The sequence below is a fragment of the Festucalex cinctus genome, chromosome 3 (assembly GCF_051991245.1).
Source record: "Festucalex cinctus isolate MCC-2025b chromosome 3, RoL_Fcin_1.0, whole genome shotgun sequence".
Lineage (NCBI taxonomy): Eukaryota > Metazoa > Chordata > Actinopteri > Syngnathiformes > Syngnathidae > Festucalex > Festucalex cinctus.
The window spans coordinates 14,235,473-14,251,271 of record NC_135413.1 but is presented as its reverse complement, the minus strand read 5'-3'; the positions used below and the strand labels follow the sequence as shown (position 1 = coordinate 14,251,271).

At 38.9% G+C, this 15,799-nt stretch overlaps 1 protein-coding gene across 3 annotated transcripts in view; it reads right to left on the bottom strand.

Moving 5' to 3' along the window:
• trim44 (tripartite motif containing 44) overlaps positions 1–14,727 on the bottom strand; it is a 49,884-nt gene extending 35,157 nt beyond the window's left edge. The window contains exons 1-4 of one of the 3 annotated variants that reach the window (XM_077515964.1): positions 14,531–14,727; positions 12,882–13,043; positions 11,775–12,325; positions 9,448–9,525 (exon numbers count right to left, since the gene is read on the bottom strand). In XM_077515964.1, the coding sequence (XP_077372090.1) occupies positions 9,448–9,525; positions 11,775–12,275 (579 nt within the window). In that variant the 5' untranslated portion in view covers positions 12,276–12,325; positions 12,882–13,043; positions 14,531–14,727. The remainder of the gene's footprint in view (positions 1–9,447; positions 9,526–11,774; positions 12,326–12,881; positions 13,044–14,530) is intronic. The other 2 variants (XM_077515966.1, XM_077515963.1) reach the window with 2 other exon arrangements.
• Positions 14,728–15,799: the final 1,072 nt, after the last annotated feature.

Here is a 15,799-nt window from a genome sequence, read left to right as displayed (position 1 = left end):
ATTATATCATTTCACGTTATTTTCACACTAAACCGCAAGAGGGCGCTCTAGGCCTGTGTTGATAAGTTCAACATTGCCGGCAGAAAGGAGCGGCCATCATTCTTTATGCTGGAGTTATGTGAATAACTTGTAGTGATGGGAACATAATTCACCCACGGAACGTTGGGACGAAGGGAGAGTTCCGGGTGGGAAGGTTTTATTATGTGGAAAAGGGGAGTTAGCCTGTTAGCTTCTAGCTGAGTGGGGAGTTGCTGTTAAGACCTCAGAAGCTGATGTCAATAAAATGCCAGCCTTTGGCTCCGTGCTTCAACACTCCGCCTCCGACTCCCGTCACCGACTCACTCTAAATATGTTACGTCGTTACTGACATTACCAGGCATGTCAGTCATGTAACGTTAGCATACCGTACACTTATTCAGCCTGTTGTTCTCTTGTTTATTTTTATTTTAAATTGCCTTTCAAGATGACATGTGTTTGGTGTTGGATTTTACCAAATAAATTCCCCCAAAAATGCAACTTATACTCCAGTGCGACTTATATATGTTTTTTCCTTCTTAATCATGGGTTTTTTGGCTGGTTCAACTTATAATCCGGAGCGACGTATAATACGAAAAATACGGTACATGTGAAAACAAAGCATTTTTGAAAATTAAAACATTTCAGCATTATATTTTGGTTAACTTAAACGTAAAATGAGACAAATATACTGGAGACGAGGGGTGTGCTAAAAAAATCGATTCATAAAAGAATCGAGATTCTCATTTATTAATCGAATTGAATCGATATTTAATATCCAAAAATCGATTTTATTTAAATCAGAAATGAAGAAGAAGGGGGAAAGGCAGTTGTAGCCCACATGCTGTTTTTGTGGAAATAGACACTTACAATACAAAATTACTAAATGTTTAAACAGAAAAAAAAAAAAGACACTTTAATGTCTCTATTTGTCATTTGTCTTGCAAAGCAGACTGGAGTAGCTCATGACAATGTTGTGCATATCTGTAAATTGAAGCAGAAATCATTTGGCAATCAAATAATTCATCCATCCATCCATTTTCTTGGCCGCTTATTCCTCACAAGGGTCGCGGGGGGTGCTGGCTCTGGGCAGTAGGTGGGGGACACCCTGGACTGGTTGCCATCCAATCGCAGGGCAGCAATCAAATAATTTTGAATCAAAAACCGTTTGAATCGAGAATCGAAAATCGATTCTGAATCGGATTGTAGACCCAAAAATCGTAACCGAATCGAATTGTGAGACAGTCAAAGATTCCCAGCCCTACTGGAGACCTAGTTCAAAAGTGAATATTATTTTTCCAACACCAAAATGTCTTTATGACTATGGCTAATTGATAGTTTGAAGCATATTCCCTGGAGGTAAACTTCATGCATCCCATCTGTAGATGGAGACCACAGAGCCTCTTTCTACTTCAGCAGGCCATCTGTTTGGCTTTCAAAGCAATTTAACTGCTCACCGCCAGACCCTTTTAATATACCTCTGTTTCCCCACCAAGGATCACTTTAGTTCTGACTCATTACTTGAAAGAAAAAAACAAAACAAAACAATAAACCGAGTCCTCACAAACAAATGTCATGATATGAAACACCATACTGACCCATAGCATGGTTTCTGTTTGTAATGTGCATCGGTTGCTTGGCCCGCTCCCTCCGTTTGACAATCTATCTTATCTATCATATCTTGTTTCCACATCTCTCTCCTCAGTGGCAAGAGGAAACAATTTTCTTTAGTCATTCTCAACGAGGTCAGAGATTTGTTTGACATATATTTGATCAATTTAGCTTCTCGATTGGAGTATAATTAACATTTATTAGATTATTCATGAAATATATTTTTACCGTTAATTTTATATTGTGATATACTGTATTAGCATTACCTTGAAGAGATGCCAATGAATGATACTGTCATGATTTTTGGGCAATATCGCCCAGCCCTAACTGATGGTACTTTTTTGAGTACTTACTGATATTGTGTATCGATACTTGCATTCACATATTGGTTTTATTTTGGCCAAAAACGCAAAACACAAATGTTAACGTCCCGCTCATATAAAAACATTTCTTAGAGTAACAACTTGTCAATTTTGCAATTTTTCCCTCCAACTGCATCTTTTTATGATGCCTTTCACTTAAAAAAGTAGCATGTAGCACAAGGCATTTCAATTATGTGGTGTCTCAGTCTGAAGCTTGGGGGCATTAATCAAATAGACAAAGTGAGATGAAGAACAATATACAGCCACGTAGATTAAACAATATATACAAGTAGCACAATGTTAACTCAAAAATAGAGTATAATGAAGTACAAGACTGCTTTTTGAGAATACCACACATTATAAAATGAAACAGTAACAGAACAACTGAAGTGGTACTTTTATTAAACCATCGCTTACTTTTCTATACACAATGTAATGTGCCACAGTACATCCTTGTGACGGCAGCACGGTTGGCTCGGCTCGGAATATTTGAAGTAGGCTCGATGCCTTTTTTTTTTATTTTATTTTTTTATAATGACGAGAGTTGCAGTGATGTACAGGATTAGCACCCTAATAGTGCATCCCTAATGACAGATGTGCTGTGTTCCATCCATTGTTTATGATCTAATATAATAATATATTGTCCCCAAATGAAATATAACTGTTTGACAAAAGTACAGGAATTTTTTCAGCCAACGCTAATTCATTTTTTATTCAATCTGTAAATATTTTTGTATTGACATGTCTGTGCATACTAGGGGTGTTAAAAAAAATCGATTTGGCAATATATCGCGATACTACACGCAATTCTCGAATCGATTCAATAGGCAGCCGAATCGATTTTTTAACATCCATTTTTGATGGAAAAATATTCCACAAAACGTCTAACTTTCACACCTTAAACATGGAAGAATGTTATATTAATGGAACATTAAGCCTTACTATTTTATTTCAATGCTGTTCTAACATGAAAAATGTTACAACCTGTTATTTAAATACAGTGGCTCACAGTTATAAAACCGAAGTTTGAGATCAATAAATAATACATTTTCATACAAATCTTACAGTGTACATGTAGAAGTTTACTGGATGGTATTTTCTAAATTGAGTAAAAACAAATCGTAACAATCGACTTGTAAATTCATATCGGGATTAATTGAATCGAATCGTGACCTATTAATCGTGATACGGATCGAATCGTCAGGTAGTAGGCAATACACACCCCTAGTGAATACACCAATTCCCTTTGGCATCCTTCTGTTTCATAAGACAATGTAGTTTGCGCTGGTTTAGTCTTTTTTCTTTTTCTTTTTTTTTTGCATTGCCTACTATGGCTTCAAAGTCCAATACGTGAGTGGCAGATTCTACTCCATGTGTTGCTTGTGAGGAAGCTGTATTGTGTTTTTGTGGATACCACCTGCAGCCTGCTTTGTCTATGTGTTTTACAATAAATCAATCGAACCAATGTACAACTAGAACACTTTAAAAGTTCGTAGATCCAATATGCAAAATCTCTATTGTATATTTTATTCTTTCACGTAGCAATCAATCCATATTTGCATTTTATTACCTTAAAAAATAAAGTACGAGTTGTTTTATTGTGTGACAGACAACACAAATACTTGAGCTCATATATTGTATATGACCATGAATGTAAGTATATTAATAACCATTAATCTGTAAGTGGGAAATGTCCAAAACTTTAAACTAGTCAAAGAAAGCAGTTGCTCAAGTATGGGGTCAGCCTTGACAACCACTCCGCCTCTCCCCACTCACTTTCTATGAATGTAAGTGGAAAGCAGTGAACATAAATCCACTGAGCACTGCTGCGTCCATTAGCCAAGCCACAACAGGAATTCTAACATAAATCTGATCACCCGTATTATCTTATCTGTCATGATCTGACATCCTTTCATGACCACAAACAATCTCTAGGACCTCCTTGAAGCCAATCGATCTCCCTGCCCTCTCAGAGAGTCCTTGTGGCCTCAATGGCAGATGGAGCCTTGAAGCCAGATCCCTGTTCTTTGTTTTGTGGGAGCAGCTATGCGCTCTACTAACTTTTATTTAGGGAAAGCATTTCCCTGAGAATGTGTCAAGCTTGCAAGTAAGATGCATTCATGCTTGCAAAACTTCATTTGCATTGCAGGCAAACTAAGGTCACAAAACGAGGACTCAGGACAGTCTGCCCATAACAGATAATAAGCATAAGTGATGAGTGGTGAGAGAGAAATTAGCAAAAGATACAGGCAGAGGTAAAACATCACCTGTGGATGCAATCTGCATCTGCTTATGGCACTTTTATTGTAAAATGATTATTGAACACTTAAGAGAGGAAGAAAAAAAAAAGCAAGCACGATTTTATCGTGATTAGTTGGTAAAATTCTTCAAAAAGACCTTTAATAGTTAAAGTACCACTGATTGTCACACACACCTAAGTGGTGTGAAAAATTTGTTCTCTGCATTTGACCTGTCCCCTGAGGGAGCGGAAAGCAGCAGTGGTGCCACGCTCGGGAATCATTTGGCAATCTAACCCAATTTCAATCCGTTAATGCTGAGTGTCAAGCAGGGACACGCTACCACTAGGCCACTGAGCTGGTAAAAGTATTAACAGAACATCCATCCATCCACTTTCTTTAACTGCTTGCTCCTCACAAGGGTTGCGGGGGTGCTGGAGCCTATCCCAGATGGTTTCGGGAAGTACACCCTGAAATGGTTGCCAGCCAATCACAGTAACAGAACATTGAGACCAAAAAATTATCCCAAACGAAGGGGGGTCATTATACGGGGGGCTTAAAGGGGCTGTCTGCCGGTTTCACTCAGGAAAATGCACTATTTAAATACAGTATTTAAACAAACTAACTACTTTTCAATTTATAGATATGGGCTTTTCATAATGTGTGGGGTTGATTTTGTCCTAACCCCCCACCTCCCAGCCTGTATTTTGCCATTTTGTGTTTGTTTTGTATACAGCGGGACGTTTCTGTGGAAAGACAGCGTTTACGCCCCTCCAGCCAATCGCAGAGCGGGGTGGCGTGTCGCAAACGGGGCCGGGCGAACGTGTCAGCTGCGTGACGTCACTCCCGTGGCAATTTGAAAGCACGCACGGATTATTATTTTTTTCACTCACTCACTCACTCACTCACAAAAGCTTACATGTGTGATTTTTGTAGATTTTTAGAACTACGATTTTATATCTAAATGCGATACAACATATCTTTTGCATATTATTTACAGTCAGTTTTTAAAACAAATGGATTATTAGTTCACCACTAGATGGCGCTAGGGATCACTGAATGTCCCTTTAAGAATAAATAGTTTGTTGCTGTTCACCTTTTAACTGGTTTTGACAGAAGCCCAAGTAGCAAGCCAAGCCACCTTCTCTAGGAATGATACTGAGTCACTCAATTAAAATTCTGTGAGCAGAGGCAGGGCTACAGACTTACGACGCAATGGGAGAAGGGGGTAGAGGCGAAAAGTAGGAGGAGAGAGGATAGGAGGACAAAGTAGACAAGAGGAAAAACTATAAACAACTGATGTATAAAGAAAAATCAACGGTCATTTTCCATGTGTGTTCAAGCTTTTTAAGTGCCTGCTGATCTTGAAGTTTTGACAAGGCAGAGTTGAGATGACAGATCTAGCCAATGCACACATACACATTTGTGAGCAGGCTTTTCTAGGCTACACAGAACTTTGTACCACACTACTAAGATTCATCACATCTTTGCATGTGAATGTGTCGAAAAGAATTTCCTTTTTATATGAATAATTAAGGTTAAGTTTTAAAGAGTCATTGGTAGTTTAATCTCAACCTGTACACCATTTTCCTGCTCAAACTCTTACAGCCATTAATACAATACAACTCTAACTTGTGAAACTTATGTCTCGCTCTTTTACTAGCTCTCTCACACAGAGACCTTTCCTTACCAGAAGCCGTCACTCTGATGCTTGCCTGCCATGCATAATAATGCCAGCGCTGACATTTGGGAGTGCAGAGAGGACACGCTGACAAATCCACATAATATCTCTACCATTGCCCCGTGAGGAAGCAGGAAAGTGGCTTCAGCTGTTGCAGTGCACCTCTATACTGGAACAGCAGATGACTGATTAATATAAAGGCAGTCCTAGGGGTAGCATTGATATTTCAGTATGATAATAAGACGCAAATATGACTATGGTGCCAGCTGCCAGTCACTCAAATTAACCTTCTACAATATGCTACTGCACTTAGGTCAAATCTCTGCAGGCACTTAACAATGCACCTGTGTTCTCGTTTTTCCCACTGGGTTCAGACCCACATAGGTGGCTGATAGACAGCAGGAATACAGAGGCTGTCAATGATGGATGACAGCCCGAGTCCACAGTAGCTGTACCTGTCCTTGACGCTCATTTTGGCATTGTGCACACAAGGGCAGTCAAGTTTGTCTTGCAAAATATGTCCCGTGATGAAAATTACTACGTTTTGCAAAGTTGTGGGTATTTCTTGTTTTAAACTGTGACCCCTTTTCAAAACATTATTTCCTATGGCTGACTACAGAAATGTGTACCATAATAAAAATCATAGTGTTGAGTCTATTGTGGTGAGGTACCATGAAAATAAGCCACACTGCACAACTTGAACTGGGTAGATCATTTAACATACTAAATGAAGAACGCTTGATAAGGGTAATCAGATTTATGATGGCCAAAACAGTATGCAGTGGAGAATAAGCTTAAGAAACACTTTACACTACAGACATTTGAAGCAATGGTGTGGCTTTATACCATCCCACTCATTAAAAACAGGAGAAAGGTGCAGTATTATCATACTACCCCTAGCAAAAAGCATGGAATCACCAGTCTTGGACGAGCACTCAGACATTTTATTCTGTAGATCAAACTCAGATAAAAAGCATGAATCAGTCATAAGGTCATTCCAAAGTGCAACATCTTGGCTTACAGAAACACTAAAAGAAATATTAAAAAAAACATTGTGCTGTGCTGTTAAAGTCAAGCGTAGTGGTAGACCAAGGAAGACATCTAAGCGTCAAGACAAACAACTAAAGGCCATATGTCTTGAAAACTGAAAATGCACAACAGGACAAATGAAGAAGAAATGGGAGGAAGCTGGAGTCAATGTATGTGACAGAACTGTGCAAAATCGCTTAAAGAAAATGGGATTTACATACAGGAAAGCTAAAAGGAAACCATAATTGACGCTTAAACAAAAAAGAACAAGACTGCAATGGGCTAAGGAGAGGCAATCATGGACTGTGGATGACTGGATGAAGCTTATCTTCAGTGATGAGTCACGAATCTGCATTGGACAAGGTGATGACGCTAGAACTTTTGTTTGGTGCCGTTCCAGTGAGATTTACAAGGAGGACTGCCTAAAGAAAACATCCAAATTTCAACAGTCCTTGATGATATGGGGCTGCATGTCAGGCAAAGGCACTGGGGTTAAATCTTCAATAAATGCACAAGTTTACATTGACATTTCGGACAGCTTTCAATTTAAAAAATGTTTGGGGGTGATGAAATCATTTTCCAAGATGACAATGCATCATGCCACAGAGCAAAAACCGTGAAAGCATTCCTTGGAGAAAGACGCATCCAGTCAATGTCATGACCTGCAAATAGCCCAGATCTCAACCCAATTGAAAACCTGTGGTGGAAATTGAAAAAAATGGTCCATAGCAGGGCTCCGACCTGCAAAGATGTTCTGGCAACTGCAATCAAAGAGAGTTGGCACCATATTGATGAAGAATACTGATTGTCACTCATGAAGTCCATGCCTCAGAGACCGCAAGCTGTCATAAAAGCCAGAGGTGGTGCATGATTCCAGATTTTTTTCCTCAGAATGGAGTGATTCCATGTTTATTTCCCTGCACTTGCTCTATAAAAGTAACATTTACTGACCAGCACAATGTTTTTTTTTTTATTTCTTTTAGTGTTTCTGTAAGCCAAGATGTTGCACTTTGGAATGACCTTAGGATTGTTTCATGCTTTTTATCCGAGTTTGATCTACACAACAAAACGACTGAGTGAGTGCTTGTCCAAGACTGGTGATTCCATACTTTTTGCTACAGGTTGTAGTTCAAAGTTTTGAAAAGTGGTACCACAACAACTCTGCATAATCAAATTTAAAACAAGGGTATAACTCGATGGATTGTTGGTGTCTGCTCACAGTTGATCTATTATATTTGTATTTATATTTCATTCATCACTCCAGAAATCAGTTGAGCACTGATAAGTTACAAAAGCTGAACCAAGATCACGTTGACAAGCAGCGATAAATTGCTGTGACTCTATTTTCTACTGCCATTATATTTCTATCAATAAGAATGAGAAAGTTAGAGCTGAAGCGCTATCAATATTAAGTCAATTTCTATAAGTGTAAGAAGAGTAACAGACAAGGAATACCTTACAGCTGTGTTATAATTAATCAACTTGGAAATTGTCCCTGTAGTAATTACTCAGAATGTTATTTATGTAGCATGCCACTATATCAGAAAGTTCAGTCCATGTATTATTTATTTGGATGTGCTGTAAGTATTTGCCACCGTTTGAAATACATAACACGCACCCAGTTAAATCCTTGATTCAATTAACTGATTTTGGCCTGCAAGGGTTTAAGCCACGGTTACAGAAAATCTGGTTAGACGTGTTCTTCTCAATTTTATGTAAGACAATGTCACAATTAGCCTTATCGTGAATGTGAAGGCGTGAACTCAAGTGAAGGCTGAAGTCAGTAATCACATAATAAGACGCACATCTCTTACAGTTCACAACCTCTGCATATTTGCAAGAACCGAATCCAGGCAAATTCTGTTCCGTGAAGCGGTAAGACATGATGGACATACGCAGAAATTAAATGTATAAATCACGAGGTAAACTACGGCTCTCATCAGCTTTGTGACGCACTCTATTCCTGATTACTGACTCCCCCGCTGGTGTTGTCCTTGCCACTGCAGTGTAGCCACAGAAGAAAAAAAAAAAATACGAATGAGAAATGGCTCAGTAATGACACTCCATTTAGATCATTCAAATATAAGATATTCATAAACTGAAATTAAAGATCGTCTTATTCCAAGTATTTATTTGACCATTTCATTAGGGGTCTGAAAGCCAAAAACAAAATAAAAAACATTGATAATATGGTTCATTTACTGTCTGCAACTAAAAAGAGAACATGTTGAATTTTTCTTTTGCTTAAACAGATGAAAGCATTGCCATGCACGATGTATTTGAGCCATCTAATTGGTACAGCAAATTGTATATTTGTGTAGTAAGGTACAATTTGAGCACCAGAAGACGTTTGTTTGAATGTTTGCCTTTTTTCTACTTCAAACAATAATGATGATGAAAAGACTTATCACAGTTGGCTCACTACATGCAAATCCTCCAAAGCTACAGAGAAAACGTTAATTGGTTCTGGTCTGTTTGTATACACTTTGTTTATTAAGATGTTTGGACTCACCTCTGAATTTGTCCACTTCTTTGCGATCCTTTCTTCCATCTGTCGTGTGCAGTCCAGCAGGTCAAGACCTTGCCTATTCTACAGCATACACACAAATAGGAGCAGCATGTTATTATCAATTTATTTGCTGGTATAGCTAGTAGTATTAATACATGCAGTATAGGCAAAGGTCTGTGAAACTCAATTATAGAATCGCTCAGGTATCAATTCCTGGAACGGCTGTGCAAATAGTTTTAACAGTACAATGAGGCAGGGAAGGTGAAGTTTGAGGGTCAAACATTGAAAAAGTCAAACCAAACGGAATCCATATCACCACTATTACGATTCTCTCACAGGATTACACAGAAAGAGGATAAAAAAAGATTGAGTGGTTTTAGCATAAATAATACAGCCTTGGGCTGTGAGTGACCCCCATTTGTCTCGCACCAATCCATATGTTGCCCTGATGGAAGAGAAAGTGTTGCAGCTAATGTGAGCTACTCTGTTTTTCCGAGGCTTTGCCGCAGGCCACAGGACAACAACGTTTCTACAGCAACACTCCACGATGGTCATTTTAACAGAAACATCTGGTGGAGATGATGTGTCATCATGTTAGAAATGCAATTACTGCTCAACACAATTTGTGTGACACACGTTGTCTTACAAATTCACCCAATGTCTTTTTTTTTTTTTTTAACACAACATACAATATAAAACAAAGGTCTGTCCCTGATGAACATTTATGAATGTAACCTACCATAACACAACAGGTGTTGTGATCGGCTGGGTTGATCGGTAAAATATAAAGGGAATTAATGTATTCCAGTTTTAAAGGGTCATAATCATTAAACCATCAGTAACTGTACAGTCGGCTTTTAAGTAGCATTTCAAACTTTCCTGTCACACTGAGACTTACTGTATAATAAAACTAGGGCTACATCTAACTTATTTTAATAATTGATTGATCTGTCAATAACTTTGGTGAGGAATCAATGATTGGCATTTAAAACATAATTAAAACATGTTTTTATTTTCATCCCTTTATTAAAAAACAGGAAATTATTTCAAATTGAGAGGGCGAAAAAATGACCATTGTTTCACAGTGGATTGTGTTTGACCTGAAGAGTTCCACACTGTACAAGTAGTAGGCAGGTCTTACATCTGTCTTTCTTCTAAGGTGTCTGTTCTGTGTAAATCCATCCATCCATCCATTTTCTTGACCGCTTATTCCTCACAAGGGTCGTGGGGGGTGCTGGCGCCTATCTCAGCGGGCTCTGGGCAGTAGGCGGGGAACACCCTGGACTGGTTGCCAGCCAATCGCAGGGCACACAGAGACGAACAACCATCCACACTCACAAGCACACCGAGGGACAATTCGGAGCGCCCAATCAACCTGCCATGCATGTCTTTGGAATGTGGGAGGAGACAGGAGTACCCGGAGAAGACCCACGCGGACACAGGGAGAACATGCAAACTCCACCCAGGAAGGCCGAAGCCTGGACTCGAACCGGAGTCCTCAGAACTGGGAGGCGGACAAGCTAACCACTAGACGACCGTGCCGCCCTTCTGCGTAAATGTCACTTTAAAAAAAAGTAAGACCATTCGGTCCGAGAATATTCCACATTTGGCGGTGAGATCACAGCTGTAACAGAAGTGGCCTGTGTGCATGGGAAAAGTGCAAGGTTGCATGTTGTACTGGTGTTAAAAAGGAACCACAAGAAATACACAGAAAAAATGCGATGTGTTTTCAATACTGGTACACAGTTCAGTAGACTAGATAGTAGGGATGTCACGATAAGGGCAATATCGTGATATTAAAGTAAAACTGGCACAATATAGTCGTCGTCATGTTCACAATATTTAAAAGGAACACATCTGTTAAAAAAAAAAGTCAGGTTGATTTCCATTTGTGCAGTTCTAGCACCCTCTAATGGCTAGTTTATTAGTGCAATTTAATTTTCATTAGGGATGTTTTGGCTCTCTGTTTAAAATCTACACTAATTGTCAGATGAGGGGGAACCTAATTTGCTTTTTTTTAGTATGAGCTCTCTTTTTTTACAATATTGTGATCTTTTTTAAAAAACGGCAACACCCCCACACTATCGTGATAATTATCGTATTGTGACCTTCATATTGTGATAATATCGTATCGTGATGTTTGGATATTGTTACATCCCTACTAGATAGTGGACAGTTCTCCAAAAATAGATTAAAGCAGCACTAAATACTTTTCAATTCATATTTTCATAGTTCTGCTGAGGCTATTGATATGATATCACTGTGCAAAAGATGCTACTGATGGTAACTTAGATTGAGAACAACTGTCACGTTTCATGTGCATGGCTCACCTTCTGCCAGATGTAAGCGTCATACAGTGTGAGAATCTCGTGTCCCTGGTGCTCACCCTGCATAGCACACACAACACAGATGATCTTTTCGTCTTGTTTACAGTAGAGGGAGCCTTCCTGTCCATGCTCTGCGCAACGTAGCCTAACTACTGATACAGTGTCCCTCTTCACTGCCTCTTTAGCAGCCATGTCCTCCCGCCTATCTTCTGAACCTTCAGCTCCTTCCAGGGGTTTCTTGGATCCATGGCCATTCATATCATCACCAGCCGCTGCTTGCCTCACATCCGCATTCTGTTCATTGTTTGAGTTAAGTCCATTAGCCTGTGCCCCCTCCTGGTTATAGGGCGCTAGCGGGTGATGTGTACTGGAGCCATGTCTGTTAGCATGCAAACAGCAGAAGGCAAAGTTGCAGGTGTGACACACTTGCGTGGCCAGTTGAGCCTCGTCAGGCTCACATGCATCACATGTTCCATCCATCTGCGGTAGCTCTTCCTGGTTCATGACTCCTTCCAAAGGTTTTCCTGTGTGGTCTATGAATGCAGATAATACACCTGGTGGCAGATGACAACATCTTATTGAAGACACAGGGTGGATAGTAAGTAGATGACAGGATAATAAACATGACTTTCTATGGTTTCTATTGCTTGCACAGTGGAAAGATAACACACACAGGGCTAATTCCCTCTTATATGATATTCCAAAAACAGAATCAACTTGATGGAGGGATCACACAGAAACAGAAACAGGTTTAACCAAAGCACATGACTTTACAAAAGCAGGAAACAGGAAGGAAAATCTGCAGTTACGGGACTATTTGAGTTCAAACACACTCGCTTTGTTTACTGAATCACAATAAATGCTGCTGTGTAGGTTGATGCCGGAACCCTCACTAACAGAGACAAGTCATTGTTTGCAGTATAGAACAGAAGAAGCATGAAACGTTCTCTCTTGACAAACATTGCAATATAAGCTATTTATCTCTCAATAAAATTTCTGCTGAAACAATGCAATTGTCTCCAATGTGGGTCCGGGACGCATAAAGGTTCTTGTATTGTAATGCTATCTTGGTAGACTGTTCAACGGCTGTAAACAAAGCACTGCACTCACCATTATCCAACCTTTTTGCTCGGTCACGGCAGCTAATGGAAGCTGGCTGTGTTGTTTACCTCGCGCCAGTCCCACATTGTAACATTGGAAAGTGGAAACGTGTAGCCAGAAACTCTCAGCTTACGTAGGTCGGACCACAACACTAGGACTACATTTCACAAGCTTAGACAGGGAAGCAGAAAGTAGTTCTAGTTTTGGTATGAAGAAAACATACGCTTGCTGGGGATTAGATGCAGATGAGAAGGAGAACGTGAATGTAATGGAAGTAATTTGAATTAAAGACAACAAACTGAAAAGGTGGCATCCATACATACATAAGGCACACCACATTACAAGCCACACTGATGATTTGTGGGAAAATTTAAGGAATTTAAGTAGAGATGCACCGATCACAATTTTCGGGTCAAACGCCGGTTCTTTAAAACGTCTGTCCTGCCAATCTTGATTTTTGCAGAACCTGATTTTTTTTTTTTCCATTACTAACAGCATACACCTTCAATGTTCCTATCTTGTTTTATTGTAAAATATTAAACACTATCTGTAAAAGAATACAAACAGGTTGTTCTTACTGCACATGAACCAATTGTCTCTAATAAAAATGAAACGCCAATAAGTCATCTCACTACAGAAGAAGACAGTGGATGACTTTTTCAGACCTCTGCGGAGGGAGATGAGACAGTGGAGAAAATTGGTTTTATTTTAAGGGCTTGGCCGATCACCGAGCCCCCAAAATTAAGGAAGTCCGGGGCGATACTGATCCCGGCTGATCGATCAGTGCACTCCGATCAGTGTGCCTTAAGGTCCAAAAAATATGGTATTTATTACTATTTACTGTACTGCACAGAAATTGATACCATAACCTTGTACCCAAAATACTGAACACAAAATGAAATATGTTAAGGTGATTCTATGGACCTTTCATTCAAAACAAAGCAAATCATTTTGACAAGAAATGCTTAGGTGAGCAATGTAACTTGTGTAAGGACTTGACCTGGATGACACCCAAAGTCAAAAAAATAAATACAATATAACAATAATAATAAAATAAAAACATGTGCTAGTTACAACATACTGATAAATATGCAACACATTTTAAAAATTCTGCACTGACCTAAAAAATCCAAATCAGAGAATTATATTGTATTTGTATGCAAGATCAGGTGCATCCCTCAATTATATTTAAAGCATCTTATGCCACTGATGATACACAGCCATCTACTGTGCCTCCACAGCTTGTATAGCCTATTGCAATAATATAATGCAATTTTCCTGTGCATTCAAAAATGTGTGTTCTTTTATTTAATTCTGTTTCCACAACTCTAAGCATTCTTTGTTGTCAAATTTATAGTTCAATACATTATTTTGCATGAAATACAAGGTCTACCTATAGTGTAATTCATCTGTGTATACATGTGCCTGTGGTGAAAGGGGGCAGGGTCACCAAATTGGTATTTCATTCACACAGAAGTGCAATTCAAACTAGGACCGCCACGGTCGTTCCTACTGGCGACATACACACACATCTCACAGAGGGGGGGAACTCTATTTTAATAGCGTTCATACATTATTACATTTGCATGCGTGATATTTGCAGGTTGCTACCTTACGCGAAAACACACGGTACTCGGGAGTGTATTAAGTTTACTTACCGATCGGTGTTCTCGTGCCCCCACCACAGCTTTTCTAACAAAGGATAGCTTAAGATAAGGCACCTGAGGTATTAGCTTTACATCTAGCGTCGTAAGAGTAGGCGACGGGCTTTAAATTCTATTACTGATCTGTCTGATGAACTTTCTACTTACAGTGGAAAATTGTAGGGAGCAAAGTTTACTTCCGTGTTCTCCTGACTTCCGGTTACGTCAAACACGTCACCTACGCGAGTGATATTAAAAATTAAGTTATTGACTGCAAGTTTTTTGTTTTTTTGTTTTTTGTTTTTTGTTTTTAATTGTTGTATGTATTACCGATATTCTGATCTGTAAATTTGAATGTATGTACAACATCTGATTGTGCTAATTTAAAAAAAAATGTGTAAATTCAAATTGGTTTCTAAATAAATCAATTACAATTGGGGCATAAATTATTATGGTTGATAATTATATTACAATAATACTGAATACAAAATATGCTTTGTCCCATAGGCTACATGGCCTATAAGATAAAAACAAACAAGCATGTATCCCAAGATGTTATGTTGTTAGAAATGCATATTGGTCAAGCTTATTTTATTTTATTTTATTTATTATTTTACTTTTCTTTTTCTTTTACTTTCCTATATTACTATTCACTTATTATAATTTGTATTTCATTTTATTTTAGTCAAGTAACTGCAAGCAGATATGGTACTCTTGTAGACAGCAAAATATGTGCACTGACGTGCACTCAGGTTGAGACCATAATAAGAATGATAAGCATGCAAATGATCTTGCATAAGACTCTTTCTGAAGGTCTGGGAAGAAACACGTTTCTGTAAACTGATTGTTGCGGCAGTTCTCCAGGTGGCTGGCTCCAGATGATCCTGGAGGTAAAGTTGTAGAGGTCCTGCGCTGGTGTGTTGTGGTCTGCGGTTGTGAGGCCGGTTGGATGTACTGTTTTGCTGATTTTTCTGAAGATGGCTTATGGTATAGAAATTAACATTAAATTCATTGGCGCCTTGATGGACATTGTTGCAGTCAGCAAACTGAGGACACGCACCCTCAAAACTTTAGACATCCTTCTGCAGTGTGATAAGTTACATTTTAGAGTAGCTGTTTTTTTGTTGTTGTTGTTATTGGTGGTGTTTTATTATTATTATTATTATATATATATATTTGTTTTTTTTGTAGACAGCCTAAGGAGCACCAGTGCAATATAATTGATATGCCACACCCATGAAGTAGATGGATTATCTTGGCAAAGGAGAAGCGCTCATATACTTA